Source organism: Hevea brasiliensis, chromosome 9 (assembly GCF_030052815.1).
Source record: "Hevea brasiliensis isolate MT/VB/25A 57/8 chromosome 9, ASM3005281v1, whole genome shotgun sequence".
Taxonomy (NCBI): domain Eukaryota; kingdom Viridiplantae; phylum Streptophyta; class Magnoliopsida; order Malpighiales; family Euphorbiaceae; genus Hevea; species Hevea brasiliensis.
In genome coordinates this window covers 16,432,671-16,455,746 of record NC_079501.1, presented here as the reverse complement: position 1 = coordinate 16,455,746, position 23,076 = coordinate 16,432,671, and the positions used below count along the sequence as shown (strand labels likewise).

The following is a 23,076-nucleotide window of genomic DNA, read 5'->3' as shown; positions in this document are numbered from 1 at the left end:
TAAAATATAAAAATTATCCATAAGTGGCTAAACCATCTTGTAAAGAATCATCACCCCCCATCAAAACTGGGTGATTTAGCCCACCTTCTCAGATAATTTTTTCATGCCTCATCTAAAATATAAAATCATTGTCCATGCGTGAAATGACATGGTAATGCATATAAAATATAAAAATTATCCATAAGTGGCTAAACCATCTTGTAAAGAATTCTCACACACCCCACAAAAAAGAATTTTAGACACAAAAAAGGTCATTCCTTCAGATTGCAAGTGACTTGATGATAAAGCTAAACTACTCTTTGATTTTGAACTGATGAACTTAACACTCGTCATCAACATTAAGTTGTTAGTGTTATAGAGCTACAGAAATATACTCTCACCACAGATTTTACTTAGAGCTCTAATAGAGTTCTTTAGTACCTTCAACATCTTCAGTTCAAAGCTATTGTTTCTCAACTTTCCACTTCTCCCATCAATCTGTAGCCATAAGTTTCTGCAATTGACCACTTTGGACCGCAGCTTTGAGATCTGAGTGGCAAATGCATTAATCAAACCATACATGTAAAATGAATATCTACAAGCAGGGAAAAAGGTAACTTGGACCCCAAGATGTAAGGGGAAATTTTTACTAGAAAAAGATTGCACAGTTTAGAGCAGCTTACCATCAGAGCCACCAATATGCCTTCCATTCACAAATACCTGTGGGACAGTGCGTCGGCCAACTAGATCCAGAAGAATATACTGAATTTGAGCCCCATCATCTGCACATATTCAATTAATCTTAATAACAATGCCATCTTAAAACACCTTTTCATAAAATAATCTCAATCAATGAGAACAACAGTAGCTAATAGATACCTCGAAGATCTAGCTCCACAACATAAGGTTGCTCATGTAGCTCACTGAACATGCGCTTGGCACGCATGCAATATCTAGTGATAAAGGAAAACAAAGCACAATTCCTCATTCCACATTGCTCATTCATTATCTAAGTTACTCACTGTAACTATTAGCCAGAGAGGCTTGGATAGTAAAATAATAATAATTAAAAAAAAATCCTTCAAATAAAGAAATTAACAAAAGACAACTGCATCTCTAACACAATTACACAAATCTGAGACAAATAAACTACAACAATTGGAAATGTAAGGTAAATGCAGATTGATACATAGATAGAATGGTAGAACAAATATTCCTAAAGTGCAACTATAGGAAAATAGTTCACCAACAGCTAGAGAGAATCAGATTTTGATAGGAAGCATAGCAAACAATATCACAAAATACAAAGAGAAGATCCTATTGTGACATTTAATCTATTTAGGTTCCATACTTATTAACCCATAATTGAAAGTTTGAAAAAGTACCAGTTTCTCATCAGTTTATATCAGTAGTTCCCAAAATTACCAATCCCAAAACCCTGACTCCAAACTTCTAGATCAAACACCCACACCACCACCCAACCCCCCCCCCCCCCCCCCTCTCTTCAAAAAAAAAAAAAAACCTAATCATGGAAACAAGAAAAACGGAACTGCTCGGTACAATAAAAAGACAACGAATAAAGATGCAAAATTGAGAGCATTAGGGCATACGGGCAGTAGGATTTGGAGAAGATGACAATCTTTTGGGAATGGATGACGTTCTGTACAAAGGCCGCAGCAGAATTCGATGCATAGGCTACTATGGCTGCATTTATCAACACAAACAACGACAATACTAATAGAAATGAAGCAACTTCTCGGCTATAATTTTTTATCGTCATTTTCATCTACGAATTATCACTGTTGGTGTAGACTCTGGATATCGTTGGATTCACAAATTGAAATTCCAGAGAGAAGGAAGCCAAAGAACTAAGAAATGATGAATTGCAGAGATAATCAATGGGCAAGTAGCGGAGGAACAAGGCCCGAGCTCCAGGCCCCAGTCGGCAGGCCCTTTTGACCGTGCTGGAACCCAACCATTACGATTTTTTTAGGATTTTTTTATAATTATTTATTAAAATTAAATTACATTTTACTTTATCACTATTCACCCTCAAATGATAGAAACAATTTTTATATTATGGATATAAAAATAAATAAAATATTAAAACCCAAAGTAAATATAGAAGACAAGATTTTGTTTGTTAATTAAAAAATTTATCAAGATTTGTCTTAAAATATATTTTAAATCTTGTAATTTTACAATTAGTATTTTTAATTTTTAAGATTTATACAAATATTTTAGTTTTAAAAGTGTTAATTTTGAACAAAATAGTGATTTTTTTTTTTGTAAATCTTAGGTTTTTAATCAAAGTGAGAGAGTTTTTTAATTATTATTTTCTTTGTTATTTTATTGTAGGTGAAAACACAGAGTGCATTTGAAAAGTCTAAAAATAAAATAATTTAATTAAAATTTATTTATTTAAAAATTTGAAAATTAATATAATTTACTTTTTAATTAAAAAAAATCATTCTAAAATAAATGAATTCATATCATAAATAACATGATTAAAATTCGATTTATTTAATGAAGCCTTTTATTAAAAACTCAAAATATTCAATACTTAAATTATATTTAATTTTTTTAGATAATAATAAAATAAGAATACATTTATTTCATTTGTGTTTTAAACAATTAACATTCAAACGAATTTTACCATTTAAAATTTTATTTTAAATATATAAATTTTATTATAAAATTGTTTAAATATAATATAATAATCATTCCAAATGGTGTGACAGTAATTAATAATTACTACCTTTAATGAAATTAACCTTCTACTTGTTTGTTTGTTCATTTTATATTTATAAATGTATTTTGGCGTTGTTAAATTAAAGCTTTATATTAACTTAAATTAAAAGATACGCTTAACATTAATTTAAATCTATAAATGCAATGACCAAAGGAATTTTAAATTGACATATGAGAGTGATAGTAGAAAGGGGTTGGCTTGATTTGAAAACAGTATTATGAGAGGGAATTTTTTAGATAAATTACTATTTAATTTCTATAATTTAACATAATTAATAATTTGGTCTATGTAATTAGCAAACTTAATGATTATGTCCCTAACATTTAATTTCGCCCATGATTTAGTCACTGTTTAAACTTTTAGGTATATTTCGTTAATCAAATAAATTTAAATCATTGTAATAGAAATGTATAAATAGTTTATTCGATTTTAAATCAAAAAAATTAAAAATTATTTTATAAAAATTCAAATCAAATTAAACTGAATCGTGATTTGTTCTTCTTTGAATTAGTCTCTCATTTTTCATTCTCAGTTATTCACAAGGAATTGTGCACCCAAGCCTAGCGTAAGGTTCAATTTAGTTTGAGCTCAAATTCAAGGAATTGGAAGAAGCAAAAATTATAAAAAAAAAAAATTGAAAAATAATAATCCAGCAAAAAGCACATAAAATTGAAGACAGGATCGAGCAAAACAAAAAATAGAACCGAAAATTATAGAACCAACAATTTCAATTTGGTTCCTCAATCTAAATTTGACAAGAAAAATGCTAAGAACAAAATACACCCTGCAACTCATATATCATATTCAGCAACAGCTGTCCATAAACAATAAATATACAAGCATATCTCCATTAACAAAATCCATAAGAAAATATATTAGAATTACAGAAATTACAAATTTTCAAGCGCACCTCCTCATAACCAGTTGTTAAATTTGGACTATTTATTAAGGAACCCACACAAAAAGGAAAATAAAAAAAGAAAGAAACACAAGAGAGATTAATTGAGAGTCAAAATCCTATGTGAACTATGAGATATTTGTTTAATCTCGATCTTGGCTTCGTTCATCCCCCAATTTTAGACAAGAAAAGAAGAGATGAACCTGTTAAATATTGAACAACAACTTTGAGATGAGTGCAGCAAACAGGTGTTCATCCTCCAAATACTCGCACAATTCTACATAATGAGGCATGCAGTAGATGGCGAGGCGATGGTGGCAAGCAGTTTCGGCAACACCAATTGTATCCTTCCCACTAGCCAGGAGTCCAGTTGATTCTTCCCAATATTTGTCTCCCCAACTGCTGGTTGGATTTCTAATTACAATGTATGGCTATAAGATTGATGGTCATTAGGTAAATACAAGCCTCTTATGGCTATCATTCAACACTTGTGACATTGGGGATGACAATCAAATGCCGACAATAGCAAAGAAATCCATTGCATGTTCGATTGTACAAATTGTGAAACTGATGAATTGCGTAGAAAACAAAAATGTAAAAGCTAACAACATCACTAGGTTTTTGATTTTGCAAAAATTAAGTAGCAATTTTTTTGGTTTTCTTTGATTTTTAAGCAGAAATAGGAGAACTGGTTAGTAGATGGGGAGAGATATTGGTACAAAATGATAGAGAAAAGAAAAACATACAAGTTGTGTGGACAAGAGAGAGAGAGAGAGAGAGAGAGAGGTGGGAAGGGAGGAAGTGATGATAGAGGCAAAATGTGAGAGAGGGATGAGGAGGAGAGGAAGGGTAAATTTTTGTAAATTTGATCAAATTGTTAGGATAGCAATACCTTTGTCTCTAATGGTTAATTTGATGAAAAGACTAAATCAATAACAAAATTAAATTATAGAGACTAATTCATTGAGGTTTTAAATTATAAGGAATAACTCATTAATTATGATAAATTATAATGCTTAATAATTATTTACCTTTTTTAGGGAGGAAGAGTGAGAATTAAAAAGGTTGGCTTGATTTGAAATTTGAAAATACTACTAATAGAGAGATTTTTATTTTTATTTTTTAGAGAGGAAGACTTATTATGCTTTGAATATAAAAGGATATTATTTACTTGAATTTTTTTTATTTGTGATCATGAGAAAAATTTAATTAAATTTAGTTTATTATGAATTAATTAAAATATAAATATATAAATTGTAAATCGATTAAAATTTATATAAAAAAATTTTTATACTAAATATTTGGTGCATTAGTAATGTTCAATAGTGAGAGAATTTATATTTGATCATCGGAGAAGAGGGAAACTCAAGAATTCCGAAAATATTAATTAGATTGATGTGGTAAACTAGGGCCTAGCTACAGGGATGGAAAGGGGGGTTAGGGTGGCTTTGGCCCCTCAAATTGCATGATTATATATATATATATATATATATATATATTAACAAGTAGATTAAGGGTAGTTTTAGATTAGGGGTTGTTTTAGTCCTCAATTATTTAAAAAAAATTAATAAATATATTAAAATTTTTTAATTAATTAAATTTTCAAATATTTTTTAATTAATTTCTCTATATATTTATAAAAAATTTTAAATATATATAATAAATTTTGTTTTTCATCAATTGCCCCTTTAAATTTTCTATTGATCCTAATAATATATAATTTAATTATAATTTAAATTGAAACATTAAATTTACTTAGTTGTCATTGAATAAATATAAAAATTTAATAAGTATTAAATTTTTATATTTATAAATTAAAATTTGATTAGTAATTGTTATTGAAAATTAAACTCAATCTAATCTAATAATTTCCTATTACATAATTTAAAATCAGTTTAGATTTTTTATTTTTTTTTTATTTTTACTCTCGCCCTTTTATATGGTACAATATAAATTTTTTTTTATCTTCTCTCTCATTTAGTTTTTTTATCATTTATGTAATTTAAATTGAAAAAAGTATATTATTTATGTCTATATAAGGAAGTTAAATAAGTGGTCTCAACTTTTATATAAATTTTAGATGGAACAATTTATATATATATATATATATATATATATATATATATATATATATATATATATATATTAATAATATATTTATTTTATTGTTTTATTAATATATAGTTTTTCATATTTCTTTTGATTTTAATAATTATTATATTTTTTTATTTTATATTATTATGCCATGTAAGTAGTTATTTAAGATTTATATATTTTTTTACTTAAAGTATATTATATTGATAAGATTTTTTAAAAAAATTTTAATTGATAGGGTTTAAGATGAAATTGAAATTGTTTTAAGCAATACCTACATCAACATTCTAGCCTTAAGGCAAAATAAATTTGTTACTAGAAATATTGTAATACTCTCACTTTAGTTAATCCGTGCATTATACTGTTCCGGTAATTAGTGTCGGTTCAGATAGCTAGAACGTCAGAAAAAATATTTAAACTAGAGTGAGGAGTCATAAATAACTCAAATAATAATAAGAAAAATTTAAGAAAATTTTAGAAATAAAATACAATCAAGTTAAATAAGCCGGTGCCCTAGCGATGGGTAATCCAATGGGAAGTTGTGGTCTTCGCAGCTAAGAGCCCTAAACCCAGGAGAAAATTCATAAAATAATTTTTGGAAGTCCAGAGAAGAGTCATTGAGGCTTCAATGGTATTAGAATACTAAGAAAATGTTTAGAAAAATTTTTAGATCGGTACAGACGATTTTGACTCGATAAGTCAAATGGAGGGCATTTTGATCATTTCGTCTTCGGAGATGATTTTTGACCGACTTGTTCAGTTAAATAAATAATTATTATGACATAAAATATGAATAAATATTGCTAAAAATTTAATCAAAAATGAGTAGAAAAGAAAAGAAATGAAAAAATGAAGAAAATTGAAATTTTGACATCACATGATGTCATTAAGAAGGCCTCCACCGATCACAACACAACAAGCATATTTAAAGTTATTAAAAAGAGATAAAATGGGATTCAATGAAACAACAATCTACTATCCATCACCTTCTTCCCGTTAAAACACACCTCCCTCTCTTTTCCTCCATTAAAGCATCACCTAAGCTCCATTTCTCACTCAACTACACCATAAAACCTCATAACCTCTTCATAAAAAATTGATCTTACATCTTGGGCAAGTTAGAGGCAGCAATTTGAAGAGGAAAAAGTGAAGAAAAAATTGAAGTTAGCTACGGAAAAATTATGCTCGAAGAGGTTAGTGTCATATTCTTTGCTCTTACTTCATTCTAAACATGAATTTAAGCTAAGCTAAGTTGAAAACTTGTTAAAAATTGAATTAAAGATGCATGATTATATTCCATGAAATTTCAGCAGCCATGAGGAACCTTGAGGAAATTATGATTTTGATGGAATTAAATTTGATTACTAATGTTCTTGATGAGTTGTATATGGTAGAAGTTGAATTATAAAGTCTTATGCATGAATTGAGGTATTGAAAATTAGGGTTTTGAGCTATATTATGGTTTGGCCATATTGATGGTAAATGAAAGTTCTAATGGTCAATTAGTAACCATTTGGCTGAGTATAATGAGGAATTAAAGTGAATTGTAGCTTGGGATTTTAGGTTGGGTGTGCTGTCCAATGTGCCCTGCAGGTCTGCATGCGAGTCTAGCATGTTTGGGCAGCTATAACTTGAGTTGTGTAGGTTCAATTAGTGCAATGCTAATTGGATATGAAATTAGACACATAATGGCACAACTTTGATGAAGGAAACCTATCCAGAAAACAAACTTAGGATACCCTAAAAATTGACCAAATCCGGATAACTTACAATCTGCCTGGGCAAAATGACCAAATAAACAGTGTTCATTCATTTGGTCATAACTCAATGTAGAAAGGTCCAATTGACTTGAAATTTATGTCAATGAAAAGCTTAGACAATTTAGAACAACTTTTATATTTAACACAAACTCTAATTCTGGACTTAACTAAATAAAATTATTGGCCAAAACTGAACTACCAAATCTGGCAGAATGGTATTCTGCCCAGAATTTCTGGTTAGATACCAATTTGGCTAGCCTTGCTCAAAGTGGCATATCTTGAGCTAAAAAACTCCAAATGGAGTGATTCAAAAAGGGAATTAAAGAAGACACATAAAGGAACAACTTTCATGAAGATAATATTGCCAAATTCTTACTGAAAAATTTACCAATGGAACAGTAAACCAAGCACTTGAAATGTGAAAATTTTAAATAACCAACCCTAAGCTTTAAAATGGAATTGGCAACCAATGCCAACAACTTTAGAATGCAAAATGTGATATGTTGGTGATATTAGAATCAATATACCTATTGTCTATGAAAAAGTCAACATTTTAGTTGACTAATGAAATGAATAGTAGCTATAAAATTTCAATTTCAAAGAATTATATAAATTAAAAGTGTTAAATGCCCTAGTAGACCTAGTGTGATTGGTTTGGATAGGTTGGCATACCAATAGGGTTTTGATAGCAGTACTGTGTATGATGTATGGCTCCATGCCATTCTGTGATATGATAGCCTATGGCTATACTGATTATGATATTATACTTGGCTTTATGCCTTATTGCTTTTATGGCTTATTAGCCATTTTTTTTGAACACCGAGAGACACATTGTGATCGATGATGTGACGGCACAAGGTACTTGGTACCCAGTGCTAGTTTACCCGTTTATCCAGTCCGGTTAATTTATATAGGTTACTTGGGCATGGAAAAGTATAAACGTAATGAAATTGAGAATTTTGATATATGTAATAAGCATGAATGAATTTGTACAAATGATGATGGATTTGAATTACATAATGATTTTTGAAATGATGATATGAGTATGGATGAATTATTGTATGGAAAAGTATTAATAAAATTAAATTAAGTTTAAAGGCAACAAATTGATGAAATATTAAGTTAAGAAATAACAATGATTCCAATAAAAATAAATGTTCTTAAGGGTCAGAAAATAAAGATAAATAAATATATGAGGCTTAAAATCATTATGAGATCGATTAATAACATGCTAGGAAGAGTTAATATCATAAGATTTGATTAGCCTTAAACAAAACAAAAATTTGGAAATTATTTATTATTCTTATAAACACAATAACTAAGAAATTATTATTTTTATTTGTATATTATATTTTCTTATATTATTGACACTACTAAGTTTTGTGCTTAGCGCGTCGCTGTTTGCAACGCGTAGGTACTGAAGATTTGGCCAGAGAACCTAGTAGACCACAGACTGGGATTTTGGAGTCCGAACCTGCAGAAGTGACAGAAGAGTATAAGGTTGTCACTTCCTCAGCAATGCATGTAGATAGGGCCCATATAAATTATTTTATGTATTTTGTACATTATGTAAATTATGAACTTGTGTAATTAATTTATAAATCATGTAAATTTATGTAATTTGAACATTTTTACATATGAATTGAGTATGAATGAAAATGTATGGAAATGATTATGAAATTGAAATGTATGGATGAGATTTGAAATATGAGAAAATTATGAGAATGATTGATGAGATAATTATGATTAGCATGGATAAGATTTTATTTTGAAAATATTGTTGAATTTTCAAACAGGTGAATAGTGAATCATGTCAAAAGTAAATAAAATAGGAGAAACTCCGTTAGTTTCTCCATTGAAAAATGATTGATATTAAAAGATAATAACTTGAAATGATTAAAGGAATAAAGTAAGATAAGATAGAGTACTCCGGCATCGAATGTAGCGTGCTTCTCTCGGCTACACTGTAGTCAGGTGAGGGGTGCCACAAATATCGTCCTTGAAAAAATGGAAGCTTCCATGGAAGAATTAGCTAGATTTGGGTAAAAGTAGTCACCCTTGTTACAATGATTTAATAAAATTTAGGGGCAATGTATAAACAAATAATGAAACAATTCAAATTCAGAATTATTATCATCATTAAGGCTCAAGATCTACCTTTATAGCCATCCACTTTTTTCCTTGCCGCCTATTGTGCATAGAATGCACAATATCTTGAGCAACAACAATATTATTTGAAATCTGCTTTCCTTGAATGAGGTTCGCTTATGAAGAGCCAACAATATATATATATATATATATATAATCCAAAATCTTAATTGATTTGAAAGACTTTTTCTTAGTAGGATGGAGGTACATAGAGTAAAACTCATATTTTAGTATTATTCCTAAATTGAGTGAGACAATCAATAGGAGTATTGTGAGAATATTATTTGGTTTTGCCCATTAAGAGTGGATTCACCCAATGAAGAAAGTAGCTTTACCAATTGCTGAGGATTTGTCTTTATCTATTGATGAGGGGCTCTTTCATATTGTAGTCTCATAAAGAGAAATAGTGTAACACCCCCGTTTGCATAGCCTGGTAGATTTCACTGTTCCGGTGACCGGTGTCGGTCCGGACAATTAAGGGGATTAGAACCACACTTAAGACAACTAGAGAAGCTGTAAACACAAATAATTAGTAATGTCTAATCAGTTAAGTATAAACAAGAAAAACAGAACAAGTTAAATGAGCCGAGAGTCACAGCGATGGGTGACCGTCTCGGGAACGACTGCGAAGCCATTTTAAACTCAAATTTCGAACCGTAAAATGTGACGCTACGGTCCTTAGGACCATTACGAACACATTGGAAAAGAGAAAATCACGAAAAAGAACTATTAAGCCAGTCAAATAATTAGGTCAGGGAGCCGGAAGAAATATTGAATTAATTGCAAACCGGGAAGAACCGGCGATGGGCAATTTAGTCAATTGACTCCGAGAGCTGACTCCTGACCTAATTGTCAAATAAAATCGGAGAAAAAAAAATTTCGTAATCGAGAATTAAATTAAAGAACTAATAGAAAAAAAAAAAGAGAAAATGAAAAAGGTGTAGGGAGATGACATCATGCATGACATCATGCATGACATCATGCATGATGCCATAAAGAATATAATTAATAAATTTACTTAAATTGATTTTTAGTCTTCTTAAGACATAAAAGAAAAGAACAAAAAAATAAAACACAAAAGTCTTCTTAAAAAACGTCACTCTCCCTCTCCCACACCAAAACCTCCATTAAAGCTCAATTTTGAGCTTGCATATTATAAGATTTCACCATAGAAAAGCAAGCCACCATAGTTAAAGCTTGTCTAGGCAACTTGAGAAGAAGATTGGTCATCAAAGAAATAAGAAAAGAAGAAAGAAAATTGGAGAAAAGGGGAGTTAGAAGTTGCTACACAAAGGTTAGTGATTTAAGTTGCAAATGAGTTTATTACTTGTGTTTATAACTTAGTTAACTTAGAAAAATGCTTAAAATGAAATAAAAATTTGTTGAGGGACCATGAATGATTTTCAGCCAGCATGTATATGGGATTATATTTGCATGGTTTGATGGATTTAATTGGGTACATAAACCTTAGTTAGTTGAATGATTATGGTTAGAGGCATTGAATCAAGTAAATGCATGAGATTAGTGAATTAGGGTTTGGACATTATGGTTTAGAGACAAAAAATGTGAAAAACTTGTAAATGGTGTCTTTGACCTAATGTGAAGTGAAAAATAGTCATTTGTGACCAAATGAGGTGTGTTAGAAGTGTTGGAATTAAAAGCCAATTCGGATTGGATAAGGTCATGTACTGGCAGCATGACCAAAATTTCCTTTGAGGGACCAAAAATGAAATTTTACAAGTCCAATGGATATGAGACCAATTGGGGATGAAAATAGGCACTAAATGACACATTTTTCATTTAGGAAGCATGCCCAAAAAGTGACTAAAACGTAGTGAACAAATTGATCAAAGTTGAAAAATTGTAGGCTGCCACTGCACAACCTGACTAAATGAACAGTATTTGTTCATTTGGTCATAACTCGAGCTAAGCAGGTTAAAATGACCTGAAATTTTACCAGTGATTAGATGAGATATATACCTAAAACTTTCATGAAGAACACCAACCCAAATTATGCCATTAACCCAATCAAATTACTGAGCCAAGTTGGGTCACGGAATCTGCAGACTGCAGATTTGCCATTTGAACAGTAAAGTTTCAATGGCTATAACTCTCTCTAGAAAACTTCGATTTAGGTGATTCTTGAACCGATAGAAATCTAAGGCATAGTAGAACATTTCAAATGAACAAAGTTAGACCAAATTATGGATCTAACTTGATCAAATTGCTGAACAAATTTGGAACTAATAATCTGCCAGAACAAAATTCTGTAGCATGAACAGGAAACGTAATTTGCTTATAACTTGAGCTACAAAACTCCAATTAGGGTGATTCAAAAAGGAGAATAAACTTAAGACAATAGGAAACATTTTCTATGAATAAAGTTTTGCCAAATTCCAACAGTAAACTGACCAATGAAATAGTACAATTTGGGACACCAAAACTGAAAATTTGGCAATTTTGCCTAAAAGACCTAAGTTTTGAGAAAATGACGAAAACCAACAAGTTTTGTGATCAAAATGTGGTATGTGGGTAAAGTTGGAATTCCCATACCTATTAAGCCTTAGAAAGTCAATAATTTGACTTAAATAGTATAGTGAATAGTAACCCGAAACACAAAATTTCAAGAATGTCGAATTTAGCACGTTAGAGCTAGGTAAAAGTAAAGTTAAATTTATTTTGGATTTATGTTAAGTTATGGTACTGAAACACTGTAAAATTATGTGTTTCAGTTGAAAAGAATACCGGGAAAGAACCCGAGGAACCGAGTCAAGGCCAAGAGGTGACTCGTTTGAGGTTTGTGCATAACGTATACTTTTTATAATTATCTTCTGCATGCTGTTTTCAATAATGTGAACTATTGAATTATGGCATTCTTATGATGTTTGATTTAGATTGTGAAAGTTATTGTGTATATTTTAAATGACAACGTTTAGCAAATTGTTAAGATAAGTTTTGAAACCACAGTGTCATAACCATATATTTGAACACCTCATTGGCATGACTAGTGGGGGTAATTAGTTTCGAATTTTGATTCATTCTCTGGAGAAGTGTTGAGGTGTGCCAGTAGAAGAGGATGTGAATGGATATCCATATATTTGAGCTAGCTAGCCTTGTGATGTGATTTCTCTTTAGCCTCTGGCTATTGAGATTCTATTTATTTCGAATGGCATGATCTAACTGTGGGTTTTATAAAATGTGTTTTGATACTTCGAAATGAACTTGGTTTGCATTAAAATCTCATAATTCATGTTTTGCGTTTAATGCTCATGTTTAGTCAAATTTTTGAATAAATGTGATTTATATTTTGCATAAAAATTATTTTAGTATGTTGTGCACCACTGAGTCCTAGTACTCAGCGATAGCTTCTATTGCTGTCGCAGATACAGAGACTAGAGGAGCAGCAGACTGAGCTGCTGAGGTGTGAGGAGCTATCAGCTTAAAGTCATCGGGTATAATTTATACTCTAATTGTAAATATTTCTTTTGATGTATGTATTGCATATAAATGTATGGACATGTAAATAGGTCTTGAGCAGCTTGTACAAAAGTTTGTAATAAAAAAATTTAGTTTGAATTTCCTTTGATGTAAATTTTGTAATGATGTATATATATAAATTGTTTTGTCTCTAATAAAATATGAGTGGAACTATTTTATTTAATTTGAATGAAATGTATTGTTAGTATTTTGACGATTATTGAATTTTGAACTTGAGAAATTGATTGAAATGATTGTGGAGTTGTTAAAATGGATTAAGTTTGATTGTGAAATTGAAGTAGTTGTTGAGGAAAATTTTTAGAAGTGCTTTTTACAGGTATTTGAAGAACTGGTTGTTCAAAATACAGACAGAACTCTGTCAAAATTTTTATAAAATTCGTGAAAAAATAAAATGGGCCAAAATTTCCAACTAGCTTTCAACTAAATATTTTAAATACTTATTAGAAAATGCTCACCACTTATCAAAAATAAGAAATTTGTTTTAAAATCCCTTATAGGGTACTTAATGAGTTATCGGTAGGTAAAATTCGGTAGTTCATTAGGTATTCTACGAGATCATGTTATGCCTTACAGAGGGGTAAGGTGTGACAAATAGGCTTCAACTTAAATTAGAGAAAGGATATAGAATTTAAGAGGAATGAACTCTTGTCCATTAGTAAGAAGGCTTTTACCATGTAGCTAAAGATACTCTTTGTGATGTAGTAATTATTGTAATACTAAATATATTAAATTATATTTAGAGGAAACTGAGAGGACTATTTAGTATATTTAGATGAGGATTATTTTAAGTTTAATTGAATTAATGGGTAGTATAATTTTAAATTTATAATTGATGATTTATTTTATTAATAATAAAAGATAGTATATCCTGAATGTAGCCTTGTATAAGAATGATTAACCACATAAATGTAAATATTGTATTTTATATATTTATTTTATATTTTATAGTTTAAGTGCGTAATAATATATATATATATATATATATATATATATATATATATATATAATATGATAATGTTTTTATTTTATTTTAAAATTGTAAGTTATAAATTATGCAGCCACGCGTTTTTATTATAAAAATAATTCCACTTGAGGGGAGTAGGTGCAGCACCTGCACCCATAAGTAACGGAAGGGACTGGACAAGAAGGCAATTAAACTATTCTTTGAAATAGACCAAAAAATTTTCTAGCAAGTAGGAAGGAAGCCATGGAAGTTGCACAAGTTCTTCACATGAATGAAGGAGAAGGAGAAATCAGCTACTACAGAAACTCAATATATCAAGTATCTCTCTCTCTCTCTCTCTCTCTCTCTCTCTCGAGATCTCTGTCTGAAACATGAATATAGAAATTAAATAAATAAATATGCTATTTTTCTAACAAGAACTAATTAATTCATTTCTTTCTTTCATGCAGAAGAAAGTGATTTTGACAACCAAGCCTATTCTAGAAGAGTGCATAACAAAGCTATGTGAAGAAAGCTTGCCAGAGTGTCTGAAAATGGTAGAAATGGGATGCTCTTCAGGGCCTAATACACTATTGCCACTGCGAGAAACCATAGAAATGATCTACTCCATTACTGGTAGATTGAATCAGAAACCACCCATCTTGCAAGTTTTCCTAAATGATCTTCCAGGAAATGATTTCAACACCATTTTCAGATCACTGATACCCAAATTCCATGAGGAACTTGAGAAAGAGAAGGGCAACAAATTTGGACGTTGTTTCATAGCTGCAATGCCTGGAAGTTTCTATGGAAGGCTTTTTACACCACATTCCCTGCACTTTGTTCACTCTTCTTACAGTCTCCATTGGACCTCCCAGGTTAATCAGATTGATCCTTTTAGTTTTGTGTTATTTGGAAGGAGATGTGCAATTAAATGAAAAAAAAAAAAAAGGAATGGTGAAATTTTGTTGTCATGTGTATTCAGGTACCTGAAGGGCTCGTGAGTGAATCTGGGATTCCACTAAACAAAGCTAACATTTGCATAGCCAAAACAAGCCCCCCAAGCGTCCATAAAGCATATAAGGATCAATTTGAAAGGGATTTTAAAACATTTTTGAAGTATCGCTCAGAAGAGATGGCTTCTGGAGGTCGAATGGTCCTCACCTTCCTTGCCAAGAGTAATAAAAATCCTCTTTGCAAATATGGTTGCGAAATTTGGCAATTACTTGGGACTCTCCTCAACGAAATGGTTGGAGAGGTATTTTTAAATTTAATATTTAATTGAGATAAATTTAAGAGAATGGAAATATGTGGTTGAATTTGGTGATGCGCGCAGGGATTAATTCAGGAAACATTATTGGCATCATTCAATATTCCACTTTATGCTCCATCGGCAGAAGAAGTAAGGGATGTAATTGAAAGGGAAAATTCATTTATCATAGAAAGACTAGAAGAATTCGAACTAAGTTGGGATGCTAATATCGAGGACGGCAACAGAGAAATGGTTTTTGATAAATGGCAAAGAGGGAAGTACACAGCAACCTACATGAGATCCGTTGCAGAACCCATCCTAGCAACTCATTTTGAAGATGCAATTATTGAAGATTTATTCCGTCGATATTCCTTCAAGTTGTCCGATCACTTAGAAAAGGGAATTGGTTTGTACAACAATCTAGTCATTTCCCTGAAAATCAAATGCTGATTTTAACTCACATGAATGAGCTATCAAGCTCAAGTTTTTAAATTCACTTTTTTTTTATATGACTAACTTTGAATAAAATTTAAATTTCAAATATTAAATATATATGATATCATTAAATTAAAATAAGTAATTTCTTATTATTAGTTACTACCAACTCTAATAGGAAATTTTATTTTAGGTAATTGAAAAAGAAAAGCAACCAAAAAATAATAAAAAAATATTATTTTCCTCCAAAAAATTATCATTCATCACAAATTCTTACAACGTAATCTGCTAAAATCACAATAAAATATGCAATGAAGAAATCATAACAAAATCATGAGTGCTTAGAATTGGAGATATCCTGATCAGCATCGGGATCGGAATCGGAAATGGATTTACAAAGCCTGTTATATTCCTCGAGCTCCTCATAATACACATCCCACACGCACCTCACGCATCCGCTTCCACAGCAATCGCCAGGCTCTGGCTTCTCCGGCGGCGGAGGCAGTTTCTTCTTCTCTTCTTCCTTGTCTTTTTCTTCTACTTTCTTGTTCATCTTATCTGGCAGCAGCGGTTGATCGGTGTTCGTGGCCATGTGCTGTTGAGAGCCAACAGAGAAAGATTTTGGAACTGGTAATCTGGTATTGGTAAGGATTATTTTCGCCGATACTCGTATGAGGGTCAGATCTCTCATGCCCGTCGCCGCCAAGCCAGTATTTCGGGTTAAGACATTTTTAGGGATGACGGTTGCGTATCTAAACAAAGAATGATAACAATGCGATGTCGTTTCCATGCACTGAATGGTCCTCACATCGAGATTGAAGAGTTCATTCTGCCCACCTTAATTGTGTTGAATGGTTGACTATTAAGAAATTTTGACCTTCATGACATTCATACTTTAAATATTCTTTCATACTATGTCTTTCAATTAAAATATTACATAATTTATTGCATAAAGTTTATTTTAAATAATATTTTAATCATTCCCTCACTAAAAAAGGAAAATTATTGCTTAATATTTTCAAATGAAATAATGAATTATGTTTTAAATTAAAAGGTAAGAAATTAAAAAAAAATATTTATCTAAAGATAAAATGAAAATGGAAGAAACCAAGTACATGTTTTTATATAATGTAATAATAGAAATTTTACTTTAAATAATATTATTGTCATAATTTTTTGAATAAGATAAGCTTTTAATCACATAATTATTTTTATAATTTATTTTTGTAACAGAAAGACATTTTTTTTTCTATCTTGTGATCCATATAATCAGGCTAATATTAACTTTTTTTACAAGAATTAGTTGTTTTAATAGTATTGATACATGCATTTTGCATAATCATTTAGGTTTAATTTCATAGCCATTTTATTTGATTATTAGTCACTTTTAGCTAATTTCATTAGTTATTTAGATAGTTTTTCATAATTACTAATTTTTGGATTAATTTATAATTTTACTTTGTTTTGTAGGTAAAATAGTATTTTTGAGGGACTAAAAAGAAATTTTACCATTGAGGGACTAAAAAGAAATTTTGCCATTGAGGAGTGATTTCTACAGCCAAAGATGTCAAAAACAAGTTTCAAAGTTGAAGTATGCATTGACCAAATTGTGTATAACTTGCCGCATAAGTTGTGCAGTTCTGCACAGGGAGAAGAAATAATTTGTCAAACCTGCCGAAATCTGCATAAGTTACTGCATAACTTATGTAGATTCATGCTTTGCTTATGCAACCTCACGAAAAACTGCATAACTTATGCAGTCTTGCACCCTGTTAATGCAGCTTTGCACAGAGAGCTCAGGAACCAGCCGAAAACTGCATAAGGAACTGCATAATTTATGCAGTCAACTTATGCAGTTCCATAAAATTTTTATAATGAGCTGGCAGATTTCCTCATAAAAACACACCTCAAACATACCATTTCAGGGCTACTTGTCAGAGAAAAAGATATAAATAGGCTCTTATCCCATTTTAGAAAGGGGAAGAAAAAAGGAAAAGAAGAGGAGCAGCAGCCGAAGAGTCAAAAAAAGGGAGCTAAAACGTCACCCCCTCCATTTCCAGACAGATTTAGAGTTTTCTTTCATTTCTCGCATATTTCTTATCTTTCTTGTATTAGGTTTCTTAGTTCTTAGCTTAGATTAAGGTTTTATTTCCATATTAACTCAGAATATCTTTTAAATATTATGGATAATGAGTAGTTTTCATTAGATTCTGGAGTTGGGATGTAGTATTTGAGATATTTTATGGGTTTTGATTGGGTAATCCATATTTTATGGTTTTAATGAGTTTTATTCATTTTTTGTGTGCTCAATGACATGCTTAGTGTTAGGATCCCATTAAGTGTTGTTCTTAATCCATGGTTGAAGCACCGAAAGGAGAAAGCCTTGTGATAGATAATCAAGAAATTGGACTTAATTAACTTAGATCTAGAAATAGACTAAGGATTAAGAGAATTTACAGATTAATTAAGGAACTTAATGGGTCTTGATTAACTTTAACTCTACGAAAATAGGATTAGGTTGATTAAGACATTCTTTGTCCCACTCGAAAGGGTATTCAAAGGATTTAAGAATTATTCTCCTTAAAACCCGTAAGTTCCACAAGATTGGATAACCAATTTAAAATTCCCAAAATAGCTTGAATATGAACTCCCGAACTCCGGAATCGCCTCTTTTATTATTGTTAATTTCTAATCGAATTTAGTTACTTGCCATTTTAAATCTTGCCATATTTCAATTTGCTTATTTTAATTTGATGCAAATTTAGTTAAATCACTACATTATTGAATAGATTATTAATTTTATACACATAGAATTCACACTTCAATATCTATCAATTTATTACTTTAATTTCAAAAATAGTTCAAATTAGTCAGAATTTTTACATCAAAAATTCAATCATTAACACAACTCCTCGTGGGAACGATATCTTTTATATATTACTAGTACGACCCGTGCACTTACGGTTGGGCCACATCAAGTATCCAGCTATTAACTGTTAGTAGTTAACTATTTATATATCTGTTAAAGTAAATTATTTTGTAAAAATAGTTGTTAAATATAAAAGTAGTCAATAAAATATTATTGACTCTAGTCAAAATGCTTACTTAACCTCTAAAAGCTAAGAGGGATAAATATTAGTATAAATATTATGTTACCGAACATTATAAATAAGAGAAGTAGTGTTTTGACTCTGATCAAAATACTAAACATTACCTTAAAAACTGTTATCAAACAGGACATTAATAGTTAATTCTCTTGCCAGTTCGATGACATTTTAAATTGTATCACATTCCAGTGTGCAGCGATTCTCACTTGCCCTATATCTCATATTTAGCATTCAAAGCTCTCAGCTAGTTTGCTGTGTCTTCTGCATCTGTTTTTCAAAAATCTGATCCATCATTCAATAGGTAGTTGGTAGCAATGAGTAAATACCTCTGATAAAGTTCAAGTTCTTTGCTATACTTGGGATTGATGTACAACCTGAAAGTATCTTAAATTTTGATCTAGATATAAGTACAGCGAATTATTCAATTGTAAGATATTTTTTAAAAAGATATATAAATTCAATTTTTTATTTATAAATTTAATAATTTCACTCTAATTGTTTTAGATTTCCAATGCAATTATATATATTCATCAAAATCCCATCATCTACACTTACTCGTTCAATTCTTTCCTTTCGCCTCTCTTAATTCCCTTTTTTTTGCCAATTGATTGGATTCCGAATGTGGTTCGAATTTTTATATATTTTTGTTCTTATCAAAGTCTGAGATATGTAAGCTGCGATCTCAAAGGGAAAATTTGGAAATATGTATATTATGATCATTGACCATGATTGTATTAATCTGAGGTTTCCGGGGTTACAACAACTGATCAAACATTCACAGGCCATAAGATATGAAGTTCCGGTGCAGAATCTGTGAAATCTGGTAATTAAGAAACAAAACGCCTAAGAAATGCCAGTTGTTGAAAATTGCTAAAATTATTTGTAGAATTCTTCATCACATCATCAATGGCATAAAATATTTTCAACAAGCAAGTTTATTAGTCCCTGAACTCTGCCAATTGCAAAAATCAGCAAGTAAGAGCATCTGTGCTTTGAAATTAATATTACTTTCTCCAAATACTTGTAATTAAGTTCCCAATATCAGAGACAATAATGAGAAATGACTCCAAACATTTCAACTAAATATGGTAGAGACATATGCTTCAAGCACAAGACTCAAAAGAGGACCTACCTGAAAGCCCCCCCAATTCTACTTTCAGGCCATACACTACACAGCTCATATATTATAATAAACTTCATCTTATTCCATTAAATATTGCATTTCTTAGAATGCATTTTTATATTAGACTAGATTAGATTAAGTAGATGTTTATGGAGGGAAATTAAGCAGCGCCACTCAAGCAAGGCGGAGTTCCTGGGATCCATACCCTCCTCCATTAGCCGTCGGGTGGCCGTGGTGCAGCCGGAAAGCATAGAGATTGGATGCTCCATTTGCAAGTGTAATTGTAGACTCATAATCTCCTTCATTATCCACTAAACCATATTGTAGATCCTCACATTTTGCTTCCTTAAATTTCAAATGAAAAAAAAGAAAAGAAAATATTACTACGTGTTTTTAAATAAAACTGCATTTGTTAATTAATTACACGTATTATCCAAGAGAAATTTGGATTCTTACATATTCTAACAGAAGATCTCCATGTCTTTCGTCTAAATTTCTTACCTGCAATCACCAACAAAAAAAATTAAAAATTCTGAAAGTCAATTAATTAGAATTTAATTAATACAAGTTTAAGATGTCAATTGATATTATTTATATACGTATATATAATGTATTCTTCACTAACCTTCTTCCTGCGGGTGTCTGTCTGTGTTTTGAGCACATGATACTGAAAACCATAAAAAAAAAAAAAACTTGAAAATATTAATTGGCTTAATCAGTAAAAACATTCAGATCCTATGCATGGCTGTGAATTGAAGTGAAGTGAATTTTTTTAAAGGGAAGGGAAGAAAGGAAATGAGAAATTATTTAATTTATTATTTATTAAAAGGAGGAGAAGGAAAATGATTTTATTTTATTTGGATGGTAGAGATGAGAGGGAATGGAGGAAAATTTTAAATGCCTCTCTATTTTTTTAAATAGAAAAATTGAGAAAATGAGCATTTGAATTTTTACGTCAAGTAATATATTTCTAAATTAAGTCAGGCAAGATTTAAGATCGAAGATGGATCACTTGTTTGAGGCTGAGGCATTGAGGGTTGATGCCACCAGCAATGTTGAACGTAGGTGTGGACGAAGCAGCTCCATGAGATTTGTTTCGCAAAAGATTTTGCAGCTTTGCCAGGTGACTAACTTCAATTTATTCAATACAGCTATTGTTTTATGTATAATAATTTTATTATGATTATTGATTATAATGAGACTTATTATCTAATTAATAATAATAATAATATTATTATTATTATTTTACATACATTATTATAATTTAAAATTTTTCATGATCCAAAAACAATCAATGATCAGATCCCTTCAGATCTTCCTTCCTCAACATTTCAAAACTTTACTTTCTCCTTTTTTATTCTAGCCTTTGTCATGCATATTATTAGTGATGGTGCTCCTAACTTCTCTTTGTCATGAGAATTTATTTATTTTTATTTTTTTAGTGCAAAGAAAATTTGAGGTTTTACAGTTAAAAAAAATGCACAATTCAAAAACATCTTCTAGTAAAAAAAAAAAAGGGGAATAAAAAAAAATGCATATATATTATGCTGCTGTCCAAAATTACATCTTCCAATGAGTTGAGGACCAACAAGAAGGTTATATTAATATATATACAAGTGGAATAAAAATTTGCTTCAGTCCACTCATGTTTCACAATGTGATTTAAACTTTTAGCTTCTGAAAAATTTATTAACCAATTAGTTTTATTTTAATCGTATAAGAATCATATTCAAGACTATAAAATTTCAATTAAAATTCTAATTAGACGTAATTATACTAAAAAACAAGACTAATTAAAGTTAATCTAATTAATATTAATAATAAAGATGAGAGATTTCATAATTTATTAATTAGGATTTGACTGTATTGAAAGTATTCTAATATTATTTATATTGAATATATTAAGTTGAATTAGACTATTACACAGTCCTTTAAAGAGAAAATTTAATTTTAATATACTAAAATTAGTTCGAAAAGAATATGATAAAAAAATAGAAATCTAAATTATTATCTTCCCAATTCCACCTAATTATGAACCCAAATCATCTTAAAGCAATACAAACTTTCAAAACCACAGATCTGAATAGAAAAATATATGTATAAAATTCTAACCTTCCTTTCACGTACAAGCTCCAATGCAGAATCCATTCTTTCCTCAAGACCGCGCAGCTCATCGAAGCTCGCATCATTTAGATCCTCACCCATTCTCTGCCTGCTAAGACAATAATTTTTTTTTTTAAAAGAAAAAAAAAAAAAGAAAAGAAGAAGAAAAAGAAGAAAAGATCTTGCTTTAATAATTAATTAGAAGTTAATTACCTGATGTCTCTTCTCAACTTGTTATTGATCTCTCTCAGCTTTCTTAGGTGCTCTTGCATTCTCTGCAAATTTTCCTCATCATTAAGTACATAATCCATATTCAAGAACCTTAGATCTAGCAACGAAAGAGGGATTCAACCTCATAATGAGTGCTCCACAGATCTATGCCTAAAGTGTTCTGATATTGGTCAAACATCGTCTTTGTCCTGCAGGTTATCAACAGCAAACTCCATTAGGTTTTAATTTGCTAACCCTACGATCTCAAACACACACACAAATAATTTAAGAAAAAGAAGTTGATCTATGTGCTCACGTTGTAGTAGGGCTAATGAACTCATGGAATTTTCCAGTATTAGAGAACATGATAAGAGAAACCTTAGCATCACAAAGAACTGTGAGCTCTTGTGCTTTCTTGAAAATTCCATTTCTTCTCTTCGAGTAGGTGACCTGCCTGTTAGTAGGGTTTTCAATCCTCTTGATCTCGATCTTTCCACGACCCATGTTTTCTTTCTTCCTGGTGATATGAAAATCCAGTTACCCACCAGACAAAATGATGAGATCTGATCTGAGAATGGGCGGAAGTGCATAGGCTTATTGAAGGGGAAAGAGAATAGAAGACCTAAAAAAAAAAAAAGAAAGAAAAGGGATGTTTCTATATCGGTAGAGGGTGAACAAAAGTGGATTGTTTTGTAACTAAGAAGAGTTGCTAAATTTGTGAAATAAAGAGTTTGAAGATAGGCTAATGGTGGTAACGTGTCATGTTGGGAAGTG

At 30.6% G+C, this 23,076-nt stretch overlaps 4 protein-coding genes across 4 annotated transcripts; 1 reads left to right on the top strand and 3 right to left on the bottom strand.

Annotated features, from left to right (window-relative positions):
• Positions 1–275: 275 nt before the first annotated feature.
• LOC110639563 (glutaredoxin-C3) lies at positions 276–1,886 on the bottom strand. Its single transcript, XM_021790566.2, has 4 exons — positions 1,590–1,886; positions 859–932; positions 663–761; positions 276–528 (listed from the first exon to the last, which is right to left on the bottom strand). Exons 1-4 carry the CDS (start codon positions 1,763–1,765, stop codon positions 473–475), a joined length of 405 nt encoding a protein of 134 aa, XP_021646258.2. The 5' UTR covers positions 1,766–1,886; the 3' UTR covers positions 276–472.
• Positions 1,887–14,271: 12,385 nt separating this feature from the next.
• On the top strand, positions 14,272–15,872 carry LOC110639572 (probable caffeine synthase MTL2). Its single transcript, XM_021790575.2, has 4 exons — positions 14,272–14,411; positions 14,543–14,950; positions 15,058–15,330; positions 15,409–15,872. The coding sequence occupies exons 1-4, from the start codon at positions 14,337–14,339 to the stop codon at positions 15,772–15,774; spliced, it is 1,122 nt and encodes a 373-aa protein (XP_021646267.2). The 5' UTR covers positions 14,272–14,336; the 3' UTR covers positions 15,775–15,872.
• Positions 15,873–15,981: 109 nt separating this feature from the next.
• On the bottom strand, positions 15,982–16,591 carry LOC110639568 (uncharacterized). The gene has a single exon (XM_058153171.1). It carries the CDS (start codon positions 16,547–16,549, stop codon positions 16,091–16,093), a length of 459 nt encoding a protein of 152 aa, XP_058009154.1. The 5' UTR covers positions 16,550–16,591; the 3' UTR covers positions 15,982–16,090.
• A 3,251-nt stretch (positions 16,592–19,842) lies between these two features.
• Positions 19,843–23,076, bottom strand: LOC110639567 (agamous-like MADS-box protein TM6). The gene is made up of 7 exons (XM_021790570.2): positions 22,619–23,076; positions 22,445–22,511; positions 22,306–22,367; positions 22,102–22,201; positions 20,615–20,656; positions 20,446–20,490; positions 19,843–20,334 (listed from the first exon to the last, which is right to left on the bottom strand). Exons 1-7 carry the CDS (start codon positions 22,804–22,806, stop codon positions 20,164–20,166), a joined length of 675 nt encoding a protein of 224 aa, XP_021646262.2. The 5' UTR covers positions 22,807–23,076; the 3' UTR covers positions 19,843–20,163.